General features: G+C 41.9%; 1 protein-coding gene across 1 annotated transcript; it reads right to left on the reverse strand.

Annotated features, from left to right (window-relative positions):
• Positions 1 to 279: 279 nt before the first annotated feature.
• Positions 280 to 19429, reverse strand: ARL6IP5 (ADP ribosylation factor like GTPase 6 interacting protein 5). The gene is made up of 3 exons (XM_066618026.1): positions 19201 to 19429; positions 4648 to 4865; positions 280 to 1748 (listed from the first exon to the last, which is right to left on the reverse strand). Exons 1-3 carry the CDS (start codon positions 19374 to 19376, stop codon positions 1576 to 1578), a joined length of 567 nt encoding a protein of 188 aa, XP_066474123.1. The 5' UTR covers positions 19377 to 19429; the 3' UTR covers positions 280 to 1575.
• Positions 19430 to 19658: the final 229 nt, after the last annotated feature.

The raw sequence follows: 19658 nt of genomic DNA on the forward strand, positions 1-19658 counted from the left end.
AAAAGAAAATAAGCCAAGAAAGTGAGTTGGTTTCATTGGGCAACCATAACATTTCACTTGCCTAGTTCAAAAACTTGGACTAGCAAAGCAAGAGTAAGTTCTGCCCTTAAAAGAACTAATACAAATATACTTGCACTGAGAAAGCTTCATTAAAAATTATGGTAACGGTGTACTACTATAAAATTTTATTCAACTGCCATTTTAATTTCTCTGAATTCTAAACTGCAGAGTCACAGGCAAACTCAAATGCTACTAAACAAAATTAAGACAACATACCAGTCAAGACCAGCATACTTGTTTAATCCTAGAATACATAGGTAGAGAGATTCCCAACAAAATACTGATCAGTTTACAATTTATATAAAGGAATGAGGCATTACAACTCTCAGTTAAAAGGGAAGAGCAGTGGGGAGGTTTCACAATGTTAACACCAAACTTAAAGTCACATGAGGATTTTTCCCTAGGTTGATATTTGCTATGTAAATGAGAATCTAGTCACTGCATATAGATTCAGCAGAGGAAAAATAGGAGTGTCTGGAGATATGCAATGACTGAAACCTTTTCCTTGCATCAAATTTAGGATGTTCTCAAGTCAGTCGTGTTCAACAGGCAGATTTAAGGTGCTTGAAATATTTTACAAGAAGTTGCCTGGAATTGCTTCCTTCCCTTTAAGAAAATAAAGCATCGATAGCCCAACACCTAGACCCAATATCAGGTACAGCAGCAACAGCAAGAACTGTCAGAATGTTATTTCCAGTTCATTTGTGCGGCAACATATGTTATTTCCAGTTCATTTGTGCTGCAACATATGCCCTGAGCCTGGCAGAGTTGAATAATTACACATCTCATTTTTAAATGTATTTAAAGCATATATGTGACAGTTGGATGCGGCATGCACAGAAAATTATATTCCCTTGTTACACAGCCTGCCCCCCCAAACTTGATTCTGAGCAAGTGTCCTGAAGGAATGTCTTTGTTAGAGGTCACCTGTATAGAATTGCAGTCTGCATACAGAAAGATTTCCATTTGTAAACAGGAATAAGATCTATATTTGCCACTTAAACTGTTTTAGGTCATGTGATTCAAACAAGGTTTTTTATTTCAAGGAAAAAAAACACAAATATAGATCACTCTAGAAGTACATTAAGAAGCTTTTCAAAATACTGCAAAACTGATAATGTTTTAGCCCCAATGCATAACTGTTTTGGATCTGTCATATCACTCGTGTCAGTCAGGTGTAACAGGGATGCATTTAGTGAGTGCACTATCATGAAAGTACATACTTTGGAAAACATATACAAAGTTTTAGGGAGGCATTCCTTGTAGTTTATCTTTTCCTGAAGACAAGCAAGTGCTATGAAATATCAAATGCATTTACATGTCAGACATAGTTTAGCATGTTACAGAAAGGTTACTATTGCCACCCCACCCTGGTCAAAAGAAGCCCTGAAAATCTTGTGACATTTTATTTTGCCACACTTCATCTTTGCTGTCTGCACTATCGCAGACTGCGAAATGAGCCTGGTCAAGACTAACTAATTTATCGAATTAAGAACACTGAAACTGCAGGTGTATTTATTCCTTTACTTTGGACAGTAAGTCAGCCAGTTTGCCAATGCTCTCTTCTTGCTGTTCAAGAAGATCTAGTACAATGCCCATAGGAGTCTTCTTCAAACCTACGTTTTCCAGCTGATTCTCCACTTTGTTCTTTATGTTCCGAAGCCTCACGGAAGCATGAGCAAACATCACTGGAGAAAAGAAATCTAGATTAGTTATGCCACCAATTTAGATATATTAAAGATGGGCATTTTATCAGCATATTGACCCCAAGAAACTGTGCTGCCTCCTCAGCATTTTGCCTGCAAAGTGTGGCCAACCATTACGCCTCAGGAAGGTTCTTTATCATAGCATGGTTAAGGACCTTGGGGCCCAATCCTATCCCGTTTCCCAGTGCCAATGTAGCCGCAATGCAGCCCAGAGGTAAGGGAAAACTTGTTCCCTTACCTAGAGGAGGCTTCCGCAATAGCTTTCCCATTGCACACACCCAGTTGGCATCGGTGCATCAGTACTAGAAAGTTGAATAGGATCAGGCCCTTGTACCCAAAGAGGAACAGATTCAGTTAGTGAGCTATTCTGAATTAGATGAAGTCAAGCATATGAATCAGAATTTGTTAGGATTTGATGTGGGCAGTTTCCTATTTAGAGAGCATTAAAAGGTAGCTAGGGCTACCACTTACTACAGTAAACTGGTGCTTCTGATAAGATGAAAAAGCAATCTGCATAGGGGTTTTGTTAACACAGCCACTTGAATCATCTTTAGATCCTTCTACATTCATGCAGGGTGCACCACACTACAAGCATACGCCTGAAATAATGCCATAACAGTACATTATAAACAACCGCACTTAATTATATTACTAAATTAAGACAAGGCCATGATCATGAGTAGAGAAGACTCTTAGTAGTCACCAATGGCTTGTGGCACTACTCTGCATACAGGGGAGGACACAAGACAGACATGAAAGTGAAGCCAGGTCATGCATACTTTTTGCGTATGCAATGAGACATTTAGCTTTCACCTTATAATGGAACGGCTGCAGTGCTCAAGGGTCATGCATAGGGGCAGTCTAAAATGGTAAGCGAAATACCGCAAAATTGGGATTGTAAAATGATAGGACAAGATATCCTGCTCAATTAAAAAAAAACACTGAAATCTGCCTGTTAAAGCAGCTCTGGAGCATCTGTGAACCATTCCCAAGCGCTTCTGACAGTGTTTATAAGCCCTTAACTCCACACGCAGCTCTGCTGCTTTCTCCTAACCCATGGTTCTCAACCTTTCAGCACCAGGCTCCACTTTCTAGAATGAGAATCTGTCAGGACCCACCAGAAGTGACATCATCAAGCAGGAAAATTTTTTAGCAATCCTAGGCTGCAATCCTACCCACACTTACCCAGGAGTAAGTCCAATTTACTATCATTGCTTAAAGCATATACATAGTAGCCTGTTAAAAGTACAAATGTGTAACATTTCCCCAAATGCAATCACATACCATGGTAGCATCAAGTCTAATATATTAAATATTGTAACGAATGGGGACCCACCTGAAATTGGCTCATGACCCACCTAGTGGGTCCCAACCCACAGTTTAAGGAACACTGTCCTAACCAGCTGCAGTCTTCCGAGCATGCTCAGAAGCTGCCAAGGAAATCACATAGAGCCCTATGGAAAGTTAAACTGAGTCGCACTCTAGGCATTTACTCATGAGTAGGCAAACATGCCTCAATCCATTTTGAAGGGCAAGCCGAAAGGAATGCAAGGCCACCAGAACAGTCCCCAGCTGATTAGCATGAAGCTCAACAAATGCTCCAGAAGGCACCACCTTGCCATGGCAAGGTTTTTTTTTTTTTGGGGGGGGGGGGGTACTATAGCAATTTAATGCTATGTTCAGTTCTGTTGGTTTAACTTCTCAATGTTTTAATGTTTCTTCTTTGTGTTTGGCAATATTAGGTTCATTGTAGTTGTTCATTCAAGTAGATTGCAAATCTTATAGGAACCCTTTAAGTTTTATTCAAGTAGTTGAGTATATAGCTTGGGGGGGGGGGAGACAGCCACAGACATAAAACACATATATACAGGAGGTCTGGCTCAGTTGGTAGAGCTGCCGCCTTCTATGCCTGAAGATCTGAGGCTGCCAGTTCGAAACAACCGGAAGTACCCGAGAACTGACGACACGCTGATATACTGATGAGCTGACCCTCGGTGGCAGAGAGGAGTTGCCGTCAAGTGGAGCGTGGGAGGCGAAGGGCCAGAGAGGCCAGACCAGGAAGGAATGCAGCTGGAACAAGGAGTTCTATGAAAGACTAGAACTATTCAATTGTAAAAATCCCTAAGGGGGTTTATAACAGCCTATGTAAACCGCCTTGGATTAAAGTCTGAGGAGAAATCTGACGACCAAAGAAAGGCGGTATATAAACACCTGTATAAAATAAAATATACCACCTATGACAGTAATTACACTGGATAAAAACACTTTAAAATGGATTAAAATGTTAACTTGGAATAAAAACCATATAACACAGTTTCAGTCTTTTTTTCCTTTAGATGACAACACCGACATTCACAACAAAACCATTTTAGACTGTCCCTAGTCATGTGTGCCTATTCTTGCTGGGCACTGCAGTTACAATCTAGCCTCAACCAGATCAAACAATACAATTCTGACTCAGTGGCACAGCACGGAGGAACCAATGTGCTGAGTCAGACAGCATGGGCACTGCTGAAGGTGATAACAAGAGTACTGCACAGGAAATTAGGACGCTGCATAGTGGTCAAAAGACAAACCTCTACAACCACACCTAAATAATGCTAGCAAGAGCATCTGCTGGTTTCTCAGCAAGATTTTGGTTAAAGAATAAATTTTATCAGCATTTTTAAAACCTGCAGAACAGCTACTTCAAAGTGAACAGGCTTCTGCATTGATGTCTAGCAGTTTCTGGGGTGTGTGTGTGTGTGTGTGTGTGTGTGTGTGTGTGTGTGTGTGTGTGTGTGTGTGTGTGTGTGTGTGTGTGTGTGTGTGTGTGTGTGTGTGTGTGTGTGTGTGTGTGTGTGTGTGTGTGTGTGTGTGTGTACACATGCAAGAAACTCACAGAGCAGAGGAAATGTAATTCCAAACATGAAAACCATCACGCCTCCAAAAAAGGATATCAGGAAATAGCTCGAGAGCAGAATGACTATGACGAATGCGGCTGGATAGTGTTTCTTAAACTTGCGAATGAAGTCCTTGTTGTGCGACGCCCACACAAATCCCATGAACACCAGAGCCACTACAGCACCGCCAAGGAGCATGCCCATCGGGTTCAGAAATCTGAAGAAACACAAGATAGGAGTAGCAATTAGTACAGCAAAGCAGCAAATATCCAGTTCAATATGTCCATTTACTTGGCAGCCCAAGATTTCTTTTGAAATGATCCCCCGCCCACAGCAGGATTTAAAGTCAGCTTTTGTGAGTTTTTAATATGCAGCTAGTGGGTGGCTCAGGAACCCTGCCCACTAAAACACACAGTTCAAGCACAATGACTGTCACTGAATTACTCCACAGCCAGATCTTTGCCACTTTACATCTTAACATCTCTTACTAGCCTTTAAACGAACATGCAAGTCCATGTATATTCCAACATACTGTATACACTATAGAAGTGGTCCTCAAAGTTTTTAGCACCAGGACCCACTTTTTAGAAAGACAATCAATTGGGACCAACCAGAAGTGGTGACATTGACCTGGAAGTGATGTCATGGCCGGAAGTGACACCATCAAGCAGGAAAAATTTTTGCAATCCTACCCACACTTACCCAGGAGTACGTCCCATTGACTATCACTGTTAAAAGTATATATAGTACATAGTTGTTAAAAGTACGGATCTGTAATATTTCCCCAAATGCAGCCACATACCATGATAGCATCAAGAGTAATATATTTAAAAACATAAAGTATTGGAATGAATGGGGATTCACCTGAAATTGGCTCATGACCCACCTAGCGGGTCCTGACCCGCACTTTGAGAAACACTGCACTACAGTATTATAATGCTGCTTTGAATGCCCTTTGAGGAGATAAATCAGGGTAGAAATTTAGTAGAAAAGAAAACTTGAATATACGTTTTGCTAGGTCCAGAAGTCATATTTGTAAGAAAATCAAGAGGAAATTTCGGTGTGGTTGTGTACATTTTTTTGTGTGCTGCTTTTGCACTGATGCTCAATAATTAGCCAGCAGAAAAGTGGAAGAAAAGCTAGACAGGCACCACTGATACATCTGAGTACAGGATGCAGCAGAGACAAAAAGCCCTGTTCAAATGCTATAGACACAGCCAGCATCCATGCAATGGAGGGGCAAATGGGAGCATCCTGGCAAGCTGCATTCCCCCACCCCATGTACCCCTTGGAAAGTATTCTTTAATAATGAGTTATTACTTCTATGTAGAAGATTTATATTCTGCTTTTCTTAAAAAAAAATTATGCATATAAAAATAAATAAAAATAAGCACAATAAATAGGCAAACAGCAGCCATTACAATCATGCTTATGATTGTTCTTCATAACACAGAGTATCTCTTCCCATGGAGACTATTCATCACTGAATACAAATGCTCTCCAGGGATAGAGCTGAGGGCAGGACTTCCAGAGAGACTCCGCACTAGAGCAGGGCTCCTCAGTGCAATCCTGCTCCGCCCATTGGGTGCATGCTGTCCTGGCTTCTAATATAAGAAGAGTGCTAATGAAGCTCTCAGATAAGATTAAGCTTAGACAATGCTTGGCTGTTAAGGGATTAGAACTGGCCAAACTGCTGAATTCCTTCAGTAAACACAGAACTTCTATATTTGATTGATTGTACTGGGACCCCATCTTTCCTCTAAAGAGGTAGCATACACAGAATTCTCAAGCAGACTACTTCTATTTCAAGCTCTGACTAGACCAGATCAGCTTTAGCAAGCTCTAGACCACTCCCTTTTACACCAAATCCAGTTCCAAGACAAGTAATGGAAGCCAGGACAGGTTATGCACATGGAAGGTGGCAAGAGTTTCAAAGGCTAGGAGTAGATAAGCGGCCTGATACCAAGAGAAGGGCAGCTCTTTACTTTCTTCCATCCCAAAGCATTTCCAACAGGGAAAGCAAGCAGAGCGGGGGGAGGATGGTTTGCAGAGATAGCCTGGCAGCAACTGAGCAAGAGGGTTCAGAGAAGTTAGGGATTTACATCACTTTTGAGGGATCCCTGTGATCTACAAGCTCTCCCTCCAAATGCCAGGAGAGGGATTTTGTTAGTAAGACTCCATCTTACAGTTTATTTGTTTTTAATGTACCTTTGTGCAGATCTCATGTTAAAAAACAACACTGAATGCCAGAGAGGGAGTTCCAGCTTCATTCTTGTTCTAGATTGTGTTCCACAGGATATGAAGCCTAGTGATGAAGTGTGCTTGCTTGACAGATTACCAGTAGCCTGGCAAGATGGGCACATCCCTGGACTACATATCATGCAAAACTTATGAAAAGGTCAAGCAAGTGGCCTATGAAGTACAAAGAACCAGACCTCAAGTTTTCAGAACTGAACAGTGAGAAATATAGCAACCAAACACAATCAAGAGTAAGGCAAGAAAAGACTGGGGAAAGAAATAACTGGTTCTACAACAATGCCACTGGTGGCATCAAAAAGGTTAAACATGACACATCCCAACTTGCAGATCTAGGGTACAGGGGATAGTGATGTCACTTGAGATCTTTAAAATCCCTGAGCTTGGTCTAATACACTAGCCCAAGGCCATTTTGCTTAGTGCAGGGAGAATTTGCTTGTTTGCACCAGTTACAACTTAGTATGCCATTATAAACCTAGGAGGCCGTGTTCTCCTGTGTCAGGACACTGGTCCATCTAGGTCAGTGTTGGCTATGCTGACCATGGGTGGTCTCCAAGGCCTTCGACTAGTCTTTGGTATGTGTCAGGAACCGAACATAGAACCTTCTGCATGCAAAGCAACACTAAGGCTGCAAGCCTAGGCAGTTACATGGAAGCTGGTCCCACTGAATTCAATGGGGCTACTGAGTAGTAAAGGATTGCACTGTATGCCACACATGGAAGCAGGGTACTAAACCACATATGTAGTACTCCTTTGCCACGATGTGCCTATCAGTTCTGATGGGGGATTACAGCCATTCTCAACACATCTAATTTGTGAATGGTACTTTAGGAGCCTCTCAGTGTCACATTTTATCAACACCATCTTGGTATCAACACGTAGACAAACTCATGCTACTATTGTTCACCAACTGTATAATGAAGTTGATACAACTGGTTTCAAACAATAAGGAACCCTGCCTTTCCTTTACAGCTCCAAGTGCACTGCCCACCTGCTCCTGTTGCTCAGATGAGCTCCAGCATGGCAAACTAAAAACAGGCCTAGATCTATCTGCTGGCTGTTTGCAGCATCTGAGTCACTCCTGGGCTGCCACAGGCTATATTTAGATCTAAGCTTACTGATCAGTCTGCCTGGAAAAAATGAGCAGAAACCCCAGGCAGAAGACACTCCCAGTGACTAGTGAGAAAGTGACTCACCATTGTTTTAAGATGATGTCTGCTACACTGCATTTTATGCAGTGAGTTGACTTTATAGGTTAGCTAAAATAATCTGATCAGGTCTGCACAACTTGCCATTGGGCAGCCTATAAGCCAAGTGTTGGCTACCAGGGACTTTGTTATCTTGCAGATTTTGTGGCTTTTCTGAGACAAGGAATGCATGTGCAGCTCTTTCCCCCTACCCCTACCAAGCAGGTCTCAAGAAGTGGTCGAAGGGCTGTGTCCAGCTTGGGGGTCTCAAGTTGTGCTAACTTTTCAAAGTTCCATCGAAGTCAACTAAACTAGCATGGGTATTCTGCATCTTATTGGAAATGCCCTGTGGAATTTAGCCATGCTACTTTTCAAGAAAATGTTCTCGTCATCTCATTCAAGTAGATTAACTGGACTGTGAATCTAACCCTTGCAATAAAGGGAAACTAGCATTGTTGAAACAAAAGTGGTTGGAGAAAGATTCGCATTCCTGTGGTATCACACAGGTAAAGTCATCATCTCTCAAATTAGTCAACTTGCCTGGATGATTTTTATTTGTATTAAATTTATATATGGTATTTCTCCACCAAACAAGATTCTTGGTTAATTAACACAGCAATTCGAACACCAGGCAACAAGAAAGCTCCAAGCATGCCTGACAGAAAATAAGTACTAGGCCCATCCAAAATACCTGTTGGAACAGGGATGTTTCCAGGTTGCCATGAAAGATCATTAGGTAGCAGCAATGTGGGTGATCCAGAATGGAGGTCCGCAAGTCAGGGACTACAACAGAGAAGGTTCTTGTACATGTATCTGCCAACAGGTTTCTGTAAGTGATGACACATGCAGAAGAGCCTCCCCAGATGACCTTAAGGACAAGCAGATTCATGAAGAAATGTACTGTACTGCACACAGCTATCTTGCAAGCCACAGAGAGTTTTAAAGGCAAGACCCAACACCTTGGATTGTGCTTGAAAATGGATCGAAATCCAGTATAGATGAACTAGAAAGGGAATGACATGGTCATGACAAATTTTGAGGACGATACACAAAATGGTAGAGCGGTAAAGGAATAATTACCGGCTATTTTGCAATTTTAGTAGCGATCACAATAGTAGATTTAGCAAAAACAGTTCTGGGCAAATGTACATGTTTACACATTTGTTCATGATTAGCCAATATGTAACAGAACCAAGTAAAATGTAAAAGCCACATGGAGGGTGTTAAAGATGGAATTACACATGTGAGAAGTTCCATGTTTCTCCTTGGTAGGAGCTTTGGATCTCTTGAACTACATTTGCTATAATGTTGTCTAAAAGCTTCTGGACCACAGAAGTTGCAGAGTTCTGTTGTAGAAGTTGCAGAATTCAAGTTCTGCTATTTGCACAAGCAGAAGTACTGTAGTATGCAACTAAATGATTCACTTTTTGTTAACAGGTATTGGAACTGTTTGTTTTGTTGTAGAAGATCACACCATGAGTGAGAGGCTAACAAGTTTAGAAAACAGGCAAGTTGAAAAGCTGACAACTTTAAGTGACAGTTTTCTAATCTATCAGAATTCCTATCAAGGCACATGTGATTTCAGAGCTGTCTGCAACCATGATGGCTAGAGACTTGCTTTAAAAGGGTAGAAAGACTTCCTGCATTAACTGGCTAGACAGTTTTACTCCAATTTGACCATTAACAACAAGATTTTCCACATCAATCACTAAATCATATAAGTCCACCTTTGCTTCTTGTTGCCTACATGTATTTTCAAGCAGTCAAACAAAGGCGGCTATCAGTGGGCATGTGTCAAAAACAGATCTTGTTCCTTGGCAAATTCTGAGGCTTAAAGACCACGCTCAAGATTATCCACCTCCTAAACACAAACCCTAGTTTATCTCCCCATTTCCGCAGTAGTTTAACCACCTGAAGGAATAAACTTTGGGCTTGGCAAAAAGCATCTGCATTTCTTCTGCAGTCCTGGAAAGAAAATGTCATATGACTAACTCAAAAGGTGTGAGAACATTCTACATTAACCCTAAACTTCTTTTATTCCTGCTCATAGTATTGACCAAATGTAAGATATCTACGTATCATACCAAGTGCATGAACTTTGGCATCAGTTCAGCATATTATTTTGCAATCACTTGTTCTATCTGAACATGCCTAAATGTCTCAATTGTGGAAAGAAAAACACTAGGGAAGGGGAACCACTTAGTTCCTTTCCTCAGCAATCAACCATTAATCTTGACAAGTCACCAACAGATAACTACCATGATGTCAAGTGTCCTAAGAGAGGCGTGCAAATACTGCTCCTTGAAAGGACTTTATAGGACTATAATGCAGTTCACTAGGAAGTTCCTTTCTCACAGCAGGATGCCGGTATTGATAGCATCTCCTTTAAGGTGATAAGACAAGTAATCCATCATGCTTGAAGTGCACATTCGAGAACTCCAAGCTTCACAGAGTCATGAGATACTACCAGTGGAATCAGAGGCAAGACTAGTTATAGGATATGCTCTAAATATAGCCCTTGTTAAAGAGATTTATTGAACATATCAGACACTACCAGTACACGTACAGGCATCGAACAGCATGGAAGTACTGCGGTAATTTGAGACTAAGGTTGCTCAGGCAACATGGAAAAACAGAAGCTTGGGAAGAAGGTGATTAGTCTGTATTGCATAGAAATAGGTGATGTAGTAATGGCAGGAATAAACCAGGAGGTGTAAAGCACCCTACGTAAATAGACTTCTAGTTGGTGGGTTTATGGCCTGACTTGGAGACAAAGGAAACAAGATGTGCCTGCAAGAAGACGCTGCACTTGGAAGAGAATGTACAAAACCAAAAAGAGCAAGGAAAAAAAACTGTCTACAGTCAGTCAATCCCTGAGTATTCCTGCCATAGGACAAGGAAATTTTGAATCTCCTACTGCAAGACCTGCCTTCCAACAAGCAGCACCAGAAGAGGACATGGAGCAGAAAATGATAAGGAAATCTTTCACACCCAAACTTACCACAGAAAACAGAAAGGCAAGCAGGGAGTCTATACATTACGGAGGCTGGGATTAGGCTTTCTAAAAACTGAATGCTTGCAAGATAGTCTTGTAGGATGAAGTCTTTGCAGGATGAAGCTTCTGCATGAAGACGCTACATGAAGCATGATAAAAGTCACCCATAAACAAATGCACATTCAAGCAACAAGCAAATAAGTTTAGTAACATGTAAGCAATTGACAGTGCATGTTGGATTCTCTGAACAGCAAGGAATTGCAAGTAAAAGATTATAGTGTTTTGCATTAACAGGGAGTTTGTATTTCCCAGGTAGTTGATGTCATTGCCTGAGACTAAGATAAGGGGCAAGGTAAGTTGCCTCCCAAATTAGGAAGGCAGCTTGGCTGAAATGAACTGTCTGGACTGTTGTGTCTCCATAATTTTGAACTGTCTGGACTGTTTCCAAAATTTCTACAGCACAACAGATTTCTACAATGTTATACCTCAAAAGGCTATGATGAGTCTGTAAGTAAGTTCTCTTTGCAGAGACAGCAAGGAAATACTCCAAGAATAGTCAGCCAGCGTTCAGGATGAAGAAGACATAAATACGGGCCCAGTGCATTACTAACAGCGGTAGAGAGCGCCAGTGAAAGTTTAGTGATGAAAATTTGAAGTGACACTGGAAAGAGAAGGACATATGGCTTGATTATATGCTTGTAGCCTTATGAAAGAAGGTTAATGCCACTACCCGTTTCTGCTGGACTAAGGAAAATGAGATCTCCCGGCTTTTTGGTTGTGCCCTCAATGGATGAAGGCTAAAATAAAGACAAGGATTTAAACACAAATCTGATTGACTGAAGGGAATTTTAAAGCACGAATAGGAAATAAGCAGATGAACTGGCAGGAAAAAGGGAAAGCTGGACAAGTTCAGGTCTACAAATTAGTTCTGTGGGTTCATAATATTCCCCTGAAAAGTTGAAGTAAACATTATGGAGGCCCCCCCATATTCTTGCCCTGCTTCCATTAAACTCCAACATGGAGAAGAATTCTCTGCTCGGCCTCCCAACCACTATCAGCTGCACTTATTGGGGACAATAGCAATGAGACAGAACTTGGTCTCTCTGCCTCTCTCTGGTGAGTGGTGGGAACTTCATTTTCCAAGGACCTCCAAGGGCTACACAGCACACCAGTGCCAAGTGCCAGCCAAAAGATGGAAGGATGGAGAGAGACCTTCTTCTTCTTTTGCCACTGTCAAGGACTGCAACTGAAAGGGAAGAGGACTGAGAAATTATGAGCTGGCTGGAAGGAACACTTCAAATTGACTGGCTTGTTTTCCAGGACAAGCCATTTCAATTTTTTTTTTTAAGTAGCAGCAAAGTTTATTTTCAGAGTCAATCTGATGCAATGGGGGGAGGGGAGTCACCCATCCTAAAAAGTGCTACTTCCAAAACTACTATGCAGGATAGAAAGACATTTGGAAGCCAGGAAGAGTACCTGAGGCAGAAGCTATACACAAAGTCTTGCTGGTCACTAGATTTATTTCACTTGTGTACTATACAGAAATATTCAAAATTCCATTTTCTGGCAGCAAAAATACAGCCAAGGTTGAACTTATAAGTTTATTGGGGCTTCTTTATACTTTACATTAAAAAGTTAGATGCATCCAAAGAACCCCTTAAGTCACTATTTCTCAAACTGTGGGTCAGGACCCACTAGGTGGATCACAAACCAATTTCAGGTGGGTTCCCATTAATTTCAATGTGTATTTCATTTTTAATATATTAGACTTGATGCTACCATGGTATATGACTGCCATTTGGGGAAGTGTACAATCTGTACTTTTAACAGGCTACTATGTAGATGCTTTTAAAAATGATGGTCAATGGGGCTTACTCCTAGGTAAGTGTGGGTAGGATTGCATCCTTTGGGATGTTTGGGGAATTTTCTTTTTCAATAGACCAGCAACTGCTTGGGAGGGTTCTTTTTAAAAAATAAATTTTTAAACTCATTGTAAATTTTTAATTTTCTTAATTTGATTTCATTTTGTCATATGGGGATGACAAACACTTCCCTACCTGATGATATTTTCAACCATGATATCACTTCCAGGTGAACAACATCACTTCTGATTGGTTCTGACTGACTCTCATTCTAAAAATTGAGTCTCAGTGCTGGAAGGTTTGAGAACCACTGCCTTAAGTATTAAGTTGAATACTAAAGCACTGTTGACTGTACAACTCAGAAAACATATTCCTTCCTGGGAGGAAGCCAAAGCAGTACCAAATGTAAGATACCTTTGTGGATCTGTAAAGTTGCCTTCAGGTCAGAGTAACAAGAGTTGAAGATAACCTAGCTTTAAAATTCCCCTTAGGCAAGTACAGTATGCTTATCAATTGTGAATTACTTAAAACAGGGAACTGTGGTACTTTAGGCACTAAATAAGACTATTATTCAGAGGGTGTTTTTTTTTCTAACTGTAAAGCAACACTGGTAGTTGTCTCCCACTGGCAACCACATTTGTTCTTAAGCTGGTTTATTTCAGTATAATATTAGAAAGCTCACATATTTAGGATCATGTTCGACATGCCAGAACATCAATACGGCTCTTGTATTCTGAATTAATCCAGAATATATCCTAATCCTCCAGCTCAGTTCTCATAAATATTAATGTGTTTAGTATTGCTGCAGTATCCTTCTGTATACAATTCCCTACAGGCTGTGCTAGATTTAGCTGCTAAGCATACTTTTCTCTCCCAATGCATTGCACTAAGAACATTTGAATTTCATAGACACATTCCAAATTAACCTTCCAGCAGAATCCTATACATGTTTACTCAGAAGTAAATCCCATTTATTTAATAGCACTTACTCTCAGGTAAGTGTGTACTAAATTGCAACCTAAGTGTTTGCCCACACATCCTTTTAACCAAGCTTTCAACTAACTAGATACTGTATTGTTCACACATTTTTATAAAAAAAAATTATCTCAACTACAGTACTTGTAAGCTAGTTTCTTGGAATTGCTTATTTCGAGGTAGTACAGGAGAGTTCTTGGTTGCACCCCACCCTTTTTACAGTATTTCTCAACCAGTGGTACTAGTAGCACCAATGGTACTTGAAATGGTGCCCAGTGGTACATGCAGATCTCCAGACTGCCTGGCAGCAACACCAGCAATGTGACAAGCAGCAGTAGGAGGCTTGGCTCAGCAGGCAGAGCTCCAGCATGTACTTTTCATGAGCTCAAAAAAAGTTCCAGTTCAGCCTGAGCCTCTTACAAGTGTTTGTTGTGATGCATCTGGTCTCCTGAACTGGAAGTGACTGACATCAACAGTGGGCCAGATGCACTACGCCAGGGGACAAATGTACATTTGCCAGTGGCAAAAGTACTACGGCAGGGGACAAATGTTGAGAAATGTTGGCCTAGATTGCATTGAGCGCTCTACAGATTTGCTCATGAGAGAGACTGTTACTATTTAAAAGTAAAACTTAGAAGAGGGATTGGATGGTCTTGGGTAAGTCAGAAAGTGCGCACCAGAGCAGGAATGTGATTCTTGGTTACTACTTTCGCATGGAACCACCATCAAATTAACATGACCCTAAATAGTTCAGTGTGCTACATTGCATTTCAAAGTGGTGCACACAAATAAAGCAGGATTACTCATAGGATAATTGCCGGCCAAACCTTAGGGATAAGTCATCTGAACTATGGTGCTGGTGTAGTTGGTGCACAGGATGTTCTCTGCTCGACAAAAAGAAAGCAGGCTGCCTGCGCCACAGAGGACTATCGCATAACGTTCTGTTCCTTGCTCATTCCTGGTATAGCCAGAAGGGCCAAAGCAGGACCCTGATCTTTCATGAAAAAGCAGTAACTTGAAGAACATTGGTACAAAGAAAATTCAAAGTGCTAGTTCTGTGACCTAAAATAATGATTCTGCATATTACTCCATGATCCTCATACCCAACTACTTCAAAGCAATTTACAGTGCAATCCTATGCATTTCTACTCAGAAGTGCATCCCGCTGTGCTCAGTGGGGCTTACTCCTAGGAAAGCATGCAGGGGATTGCAGTCTCAGGAGCACAACTTGAATCTAGTAGCATGTAACCTTTTGTTTTTAAGTAAATCGCATCAATTTTAACAGAACATTCTTTGAAGCAAATGCATTCATGATCCAAGTAACTTGTACACAGAAAACATTTTCCTCTCCACTGCTTTGCCTCTGCTCCTCTACTTGACAGGGACCCACTATCTCTTATCTGTAGAGCAAGACAAATGGACTCACCCAAATTATTAAAGTAGTTAATTTGCCAGGACTCAAACCCATAGCCTCAAGGATGTTTTGCTATTCATGCCCCTACACGTGCCCCCTATTCTAGCTCAACATACAGAATATGCTATAGGCATTAAAATTTTTTACACATGAACAGCAAATAAGAATTTGTCAAGAAACTTCATATTGCATATCAATATTTATATTACTAAACAATAACACACCTGCATTAATATGAAGTACAGTTGGTGAGTTGCACTATTGGTAAGAATTTCTATAGGATCAGTCTTGTCAGGTATGGCCCGTTAATGAGACATGTTGAACCCATCCTCTGGCAGTGGACTGGAGGAGGCAGCAATCTGATGGGAGATGCCGTTCACTCATCTTCCCAGTATGCCACCTGTCCAGTTGCTTCATCCAGCTATCCCATCCTCTTCTTAGCACCTACCTCTTCCCATTCCAGGTCTCCCACTACTTCTTGTAAAGTAGCTGCTAGGGAGAACATCATAAGAACATAACAGCCCCACTGGATCAGGCCATAGGCCCATCTAGTCCAGCTTCCTGTATCTCACAGCGGCCCACCAAATGCCCCAAGGAGCACACTAGATAACAAGAGACCTGCGTAATGGATTTTTCCTCCAGAAACTATGGATTTTTCCTCCAGAAACATCGGGAGGATTCCCAGGATTCTTCCAGTTGAGCCACTTTACAAGAAACAGCAGTAAAGCAGGAGAGCTGACAAAGATGGCAAGATGCACACTGGTAGCAGAAGGGATGATGGTGTGCATGCGTTAGCGCATGCACACTGTTGGGGCAATCCAGGCTGACCCACTGTCTGCCCTACTCCCTGATATCGTGTCCTACCCCCAAGTTTTGCAGTAATCATCTCGGGACCATCAACTTATTTGGAAGTGAACTATCTACAAACTGAACCGGAAACAAAGGGAAAACCCTCAAACCATGGAAAATGGCAGGCCAGGGAAATAAGCTCATTGTACAAGCCAACATTCTGAACATTAGTCAACTTCTAGATAGAATTTCTATTACTTCCTGTCAATCTCTGCATATCTGTCTTGTCTTGATGGAGTTGAAAGGGCAACTCCATCTTTAACACTACACACATACTGTTTCTGAGCAAGGAAACAAATCATTGCCTATCTGATCAAGTTACATTCCGTGCTTTGCCTCGCTCCAATCAGCTGGGATGAAATAAAGATTTCAAGAGCCTATAAAAGGGGCTTGCAACAATTCCTGCCAACACTGAGTCATCTAACCTCAAGTTCCACACCAAGCCAAAGACAGTACTTTACTAAGATTTTAAGTAACTCAAACTCAACTTAAAAAACAGCCCAACACACACACACAACCCTTCAAGAGGAAATACTTTGAATATCACTTCCTTTTAAAACCTTTTTTAATGTTTTAAGCAGAAGTTTCCCTACCATAACAAAGAACCTTGTCATAAAGAGACTTTTGATAATAGATAATAAATAATAAATATTTAAAAAATAACAAATAAATAAATAATAATAATAATAAAAGATATTAAATTGTAGTGCTTTTCACCATGATGCAAGATAAGGCAGATGGGCCTGATCTCCATATATATATATATACCCACCCTAGAGACATCTGAAGGAGAGTTGCTTAATGTTATTTTACAGTAATAAAATCTTTCTTTACATGAAAGTCTGACTGCTTACTGAGATTCTGGGGATAATGAGTTGGGGAAGCAAAATTCAGTTCCATCAGGCCAAGGAGAGCTCATTTTCACTGAAGAACAAAGATTCTATCCCTCTTGAGTGTATGGCAGAAGCAAAGTTTTTTGTGCCCTAAAATTAGTCACTCGATGCCCAATTTGAATTCTAATGTTCAGAGCATTTCAAAAATGAAATGCCATGCGGGACAGTCAAACACACATGATTCATGCCCAGAAACCAGATTCCTACTATCAGCTTCATCAGTTTAGGACTGACACAGAACTGCTACTAGATGAGTTATTTGGGTCAAGATTAGAGCTCTCCACAACTATCCTGAACACTTTAAAACTCACTAGCCTCCAGTTATGTGCTCAAAGCAAGAAAGAAGAAAGCAAGCAAGAACTTGCTTGCATACAGCCAGGGAAACATTACAAAATGTTATTCGTGAACTAAAATAGTATATGTGGGTGTAGAAATATCCTGTGTGGAGTTTTTTAAACAAGGTTTATGACGTGGAAGGGTATGAGCTATAGAAGAGACCACAGAGGTTTTGGTTTTCTAGAATACAGAGTGATAGTATTTGTAAGAGTATCTTACATCCGATGAATGAAACCCACTTTTTTTACCATTACCCCACATTTCACCCTATCAACAGTTTCAGGGCATAAAATTTAAAAAAATGTATTCCTTAACATGCAAGTCCAGCTACAAAGATAACACGCCCACGTACATTATATTTCACAACACCAAAGCCTTTATTTACACAGACCATGACTGATTTAAATACTATAGTCATAACATGGGACACTGCAGGGAATCCTAAAATTTTCCACAGTAAACACAGCAAAGAGCTAATACTGAACACCCAAGGTAGCTTTGAAAACATCTTTGAAAACTGCATTCAGGAGAGCCAATCCCTAACACTCAGGTTTTTTTTTTAAAAGGATAAATACCACTACTCAATGGGGCAGCTCCATTTAACATTCCAAGGGCCCAATCCTATCCAACTTTCCAGCACCAATGCAGCCCCAAGGTAAGGTAACAAATGTTCCCTTAAGGCAGCAGTTTTTAACCTTCTTCATCTCACAGCACACAGATAAAGTGCTAAAACCGTCAAGGCACACCATCAGTTTTTTTTGACAATTGATAAGGTGCACCCATAGACAGCAGGGGCTCACATCCCCCAGTGGACCTACTAACAAAAGACCCTCCCCCCAAACTGTCACAGCACACCTGCAGACCATCCACAGTACACCAGTGTGCCACAGGACAGTGGTTGAAAATAGCTGCCTTACGGCCTTGGTGACTGCCCCACCACCACAGGATACAACACATGCCCCATTAGCACAGCTGCATCAGGTTTTGAAAATTGGATAGGATAGGGTCCTAATGTTGCAATCCTCTTATATACACTTACTGGAGAGCACCCCTAATTGAACACAGTGGAACTTACTTGCCAGTAGAGATAAACACAGGATTGCTGAGATATTTGAGCAACAAAATTACATTACATAACTACTCTCTGTTGGACAACAGCATGGAGCAAGTGCTGAGTAACCACACAGAAGGCTCTCTGGCATGCAAGCCAAAAAGTGAAGCCTACAATGGCTTCTGGAGTTTGGGGACAGGACAGGACTGTACTACCCCACCCCCACGCAAAGCCTCTACAGTGGTTCTCAAACTTTTAGCACCAGGACCCACTTTTTAGAATGAGACTCTGTCAGGACCCCCACCCCAGAAGTGATGTCATGTCTGGAAGTGACATCATCAATCAAGCAGGAAAATTTTAGTCACCCTAGGCTGCAATCCAACGCACACTTACCCAGGAGTAAGCCCCATTGACTATCATTGTTAAAAACATACATAGCAGCCTGTTCAAAGCACAGATCTGGAACATTTCCCCAAACGCAGCCACATACCATGGGAGCATCAAGTCTAACACATTAAGAGCAAAATATTGCAATGAATGGGGACCCACCTGAAATTGGATCGCGACCCACCTAGTGGATCCCGACCCACCGTTTGAGGAAAGTGCGTGCCATGCATGGAAACCCCCAGGTCTTGGGCCACAAGCACCCCACTCCCCCTGGCCAGAAGTAGCCTGGAGCCCGCTCTGCGCAGGCCCAGCAGCTCCATCTTGCCGGAGGAGAGCGCAGCGCTTACCCCACGATGGACATGACGGTGGCGGCCACCACCAGGTAGTTGGTTTGGTAGTAGAGCAGGTTGCTGACCACGCGGTGGTTCCATTTGGAGACGTCCTTGAAGTCCGGCACGGCGAAGCGGTCGTGGCCCGGGATGAAGTCGTCCCAGGCTCGCAGCGGGGCCAGTCGCACGTCCATCCTGCCGCTCCCGGCCGGCACCCCTGCAGCAGCCGCGGCGGGCAGGCTTAAGCTGCGCTCGGCCAACCAGCCGGCTAGGGCGGGCTCTGTGCTCGCCTGCGGAACGCCCCGGAAAGCGACGCTGCGCAACGGGAATGATGAAGAGCTGGTGATGGCCTGCAGCACTTGCAGTGTTCCTCTGGAGAGCTGGCCTCCCCGGCTGCAACCCTAGCCACACTTTCCTGGGAGTAAGCCCCTTTGGCTATAATGGGACTTACTTCTGAGTAGACATGCAGAGATTGG

The sequence above is a fragment of the Tiliqua scincoides genome, chromosome 2 (genome assembly GCF_035046505.1).
Source record: "Tiliqua scincoides isolate rTilSci1 chromosome 2, rTilSci1.hap2, whole genome shotgun sequence".
NCBI lineage: Eukaryota > Metazoa > Chordata > Lepidosauria > Squamata > Scincidae > Tiliqua > Tiliqua scincoides.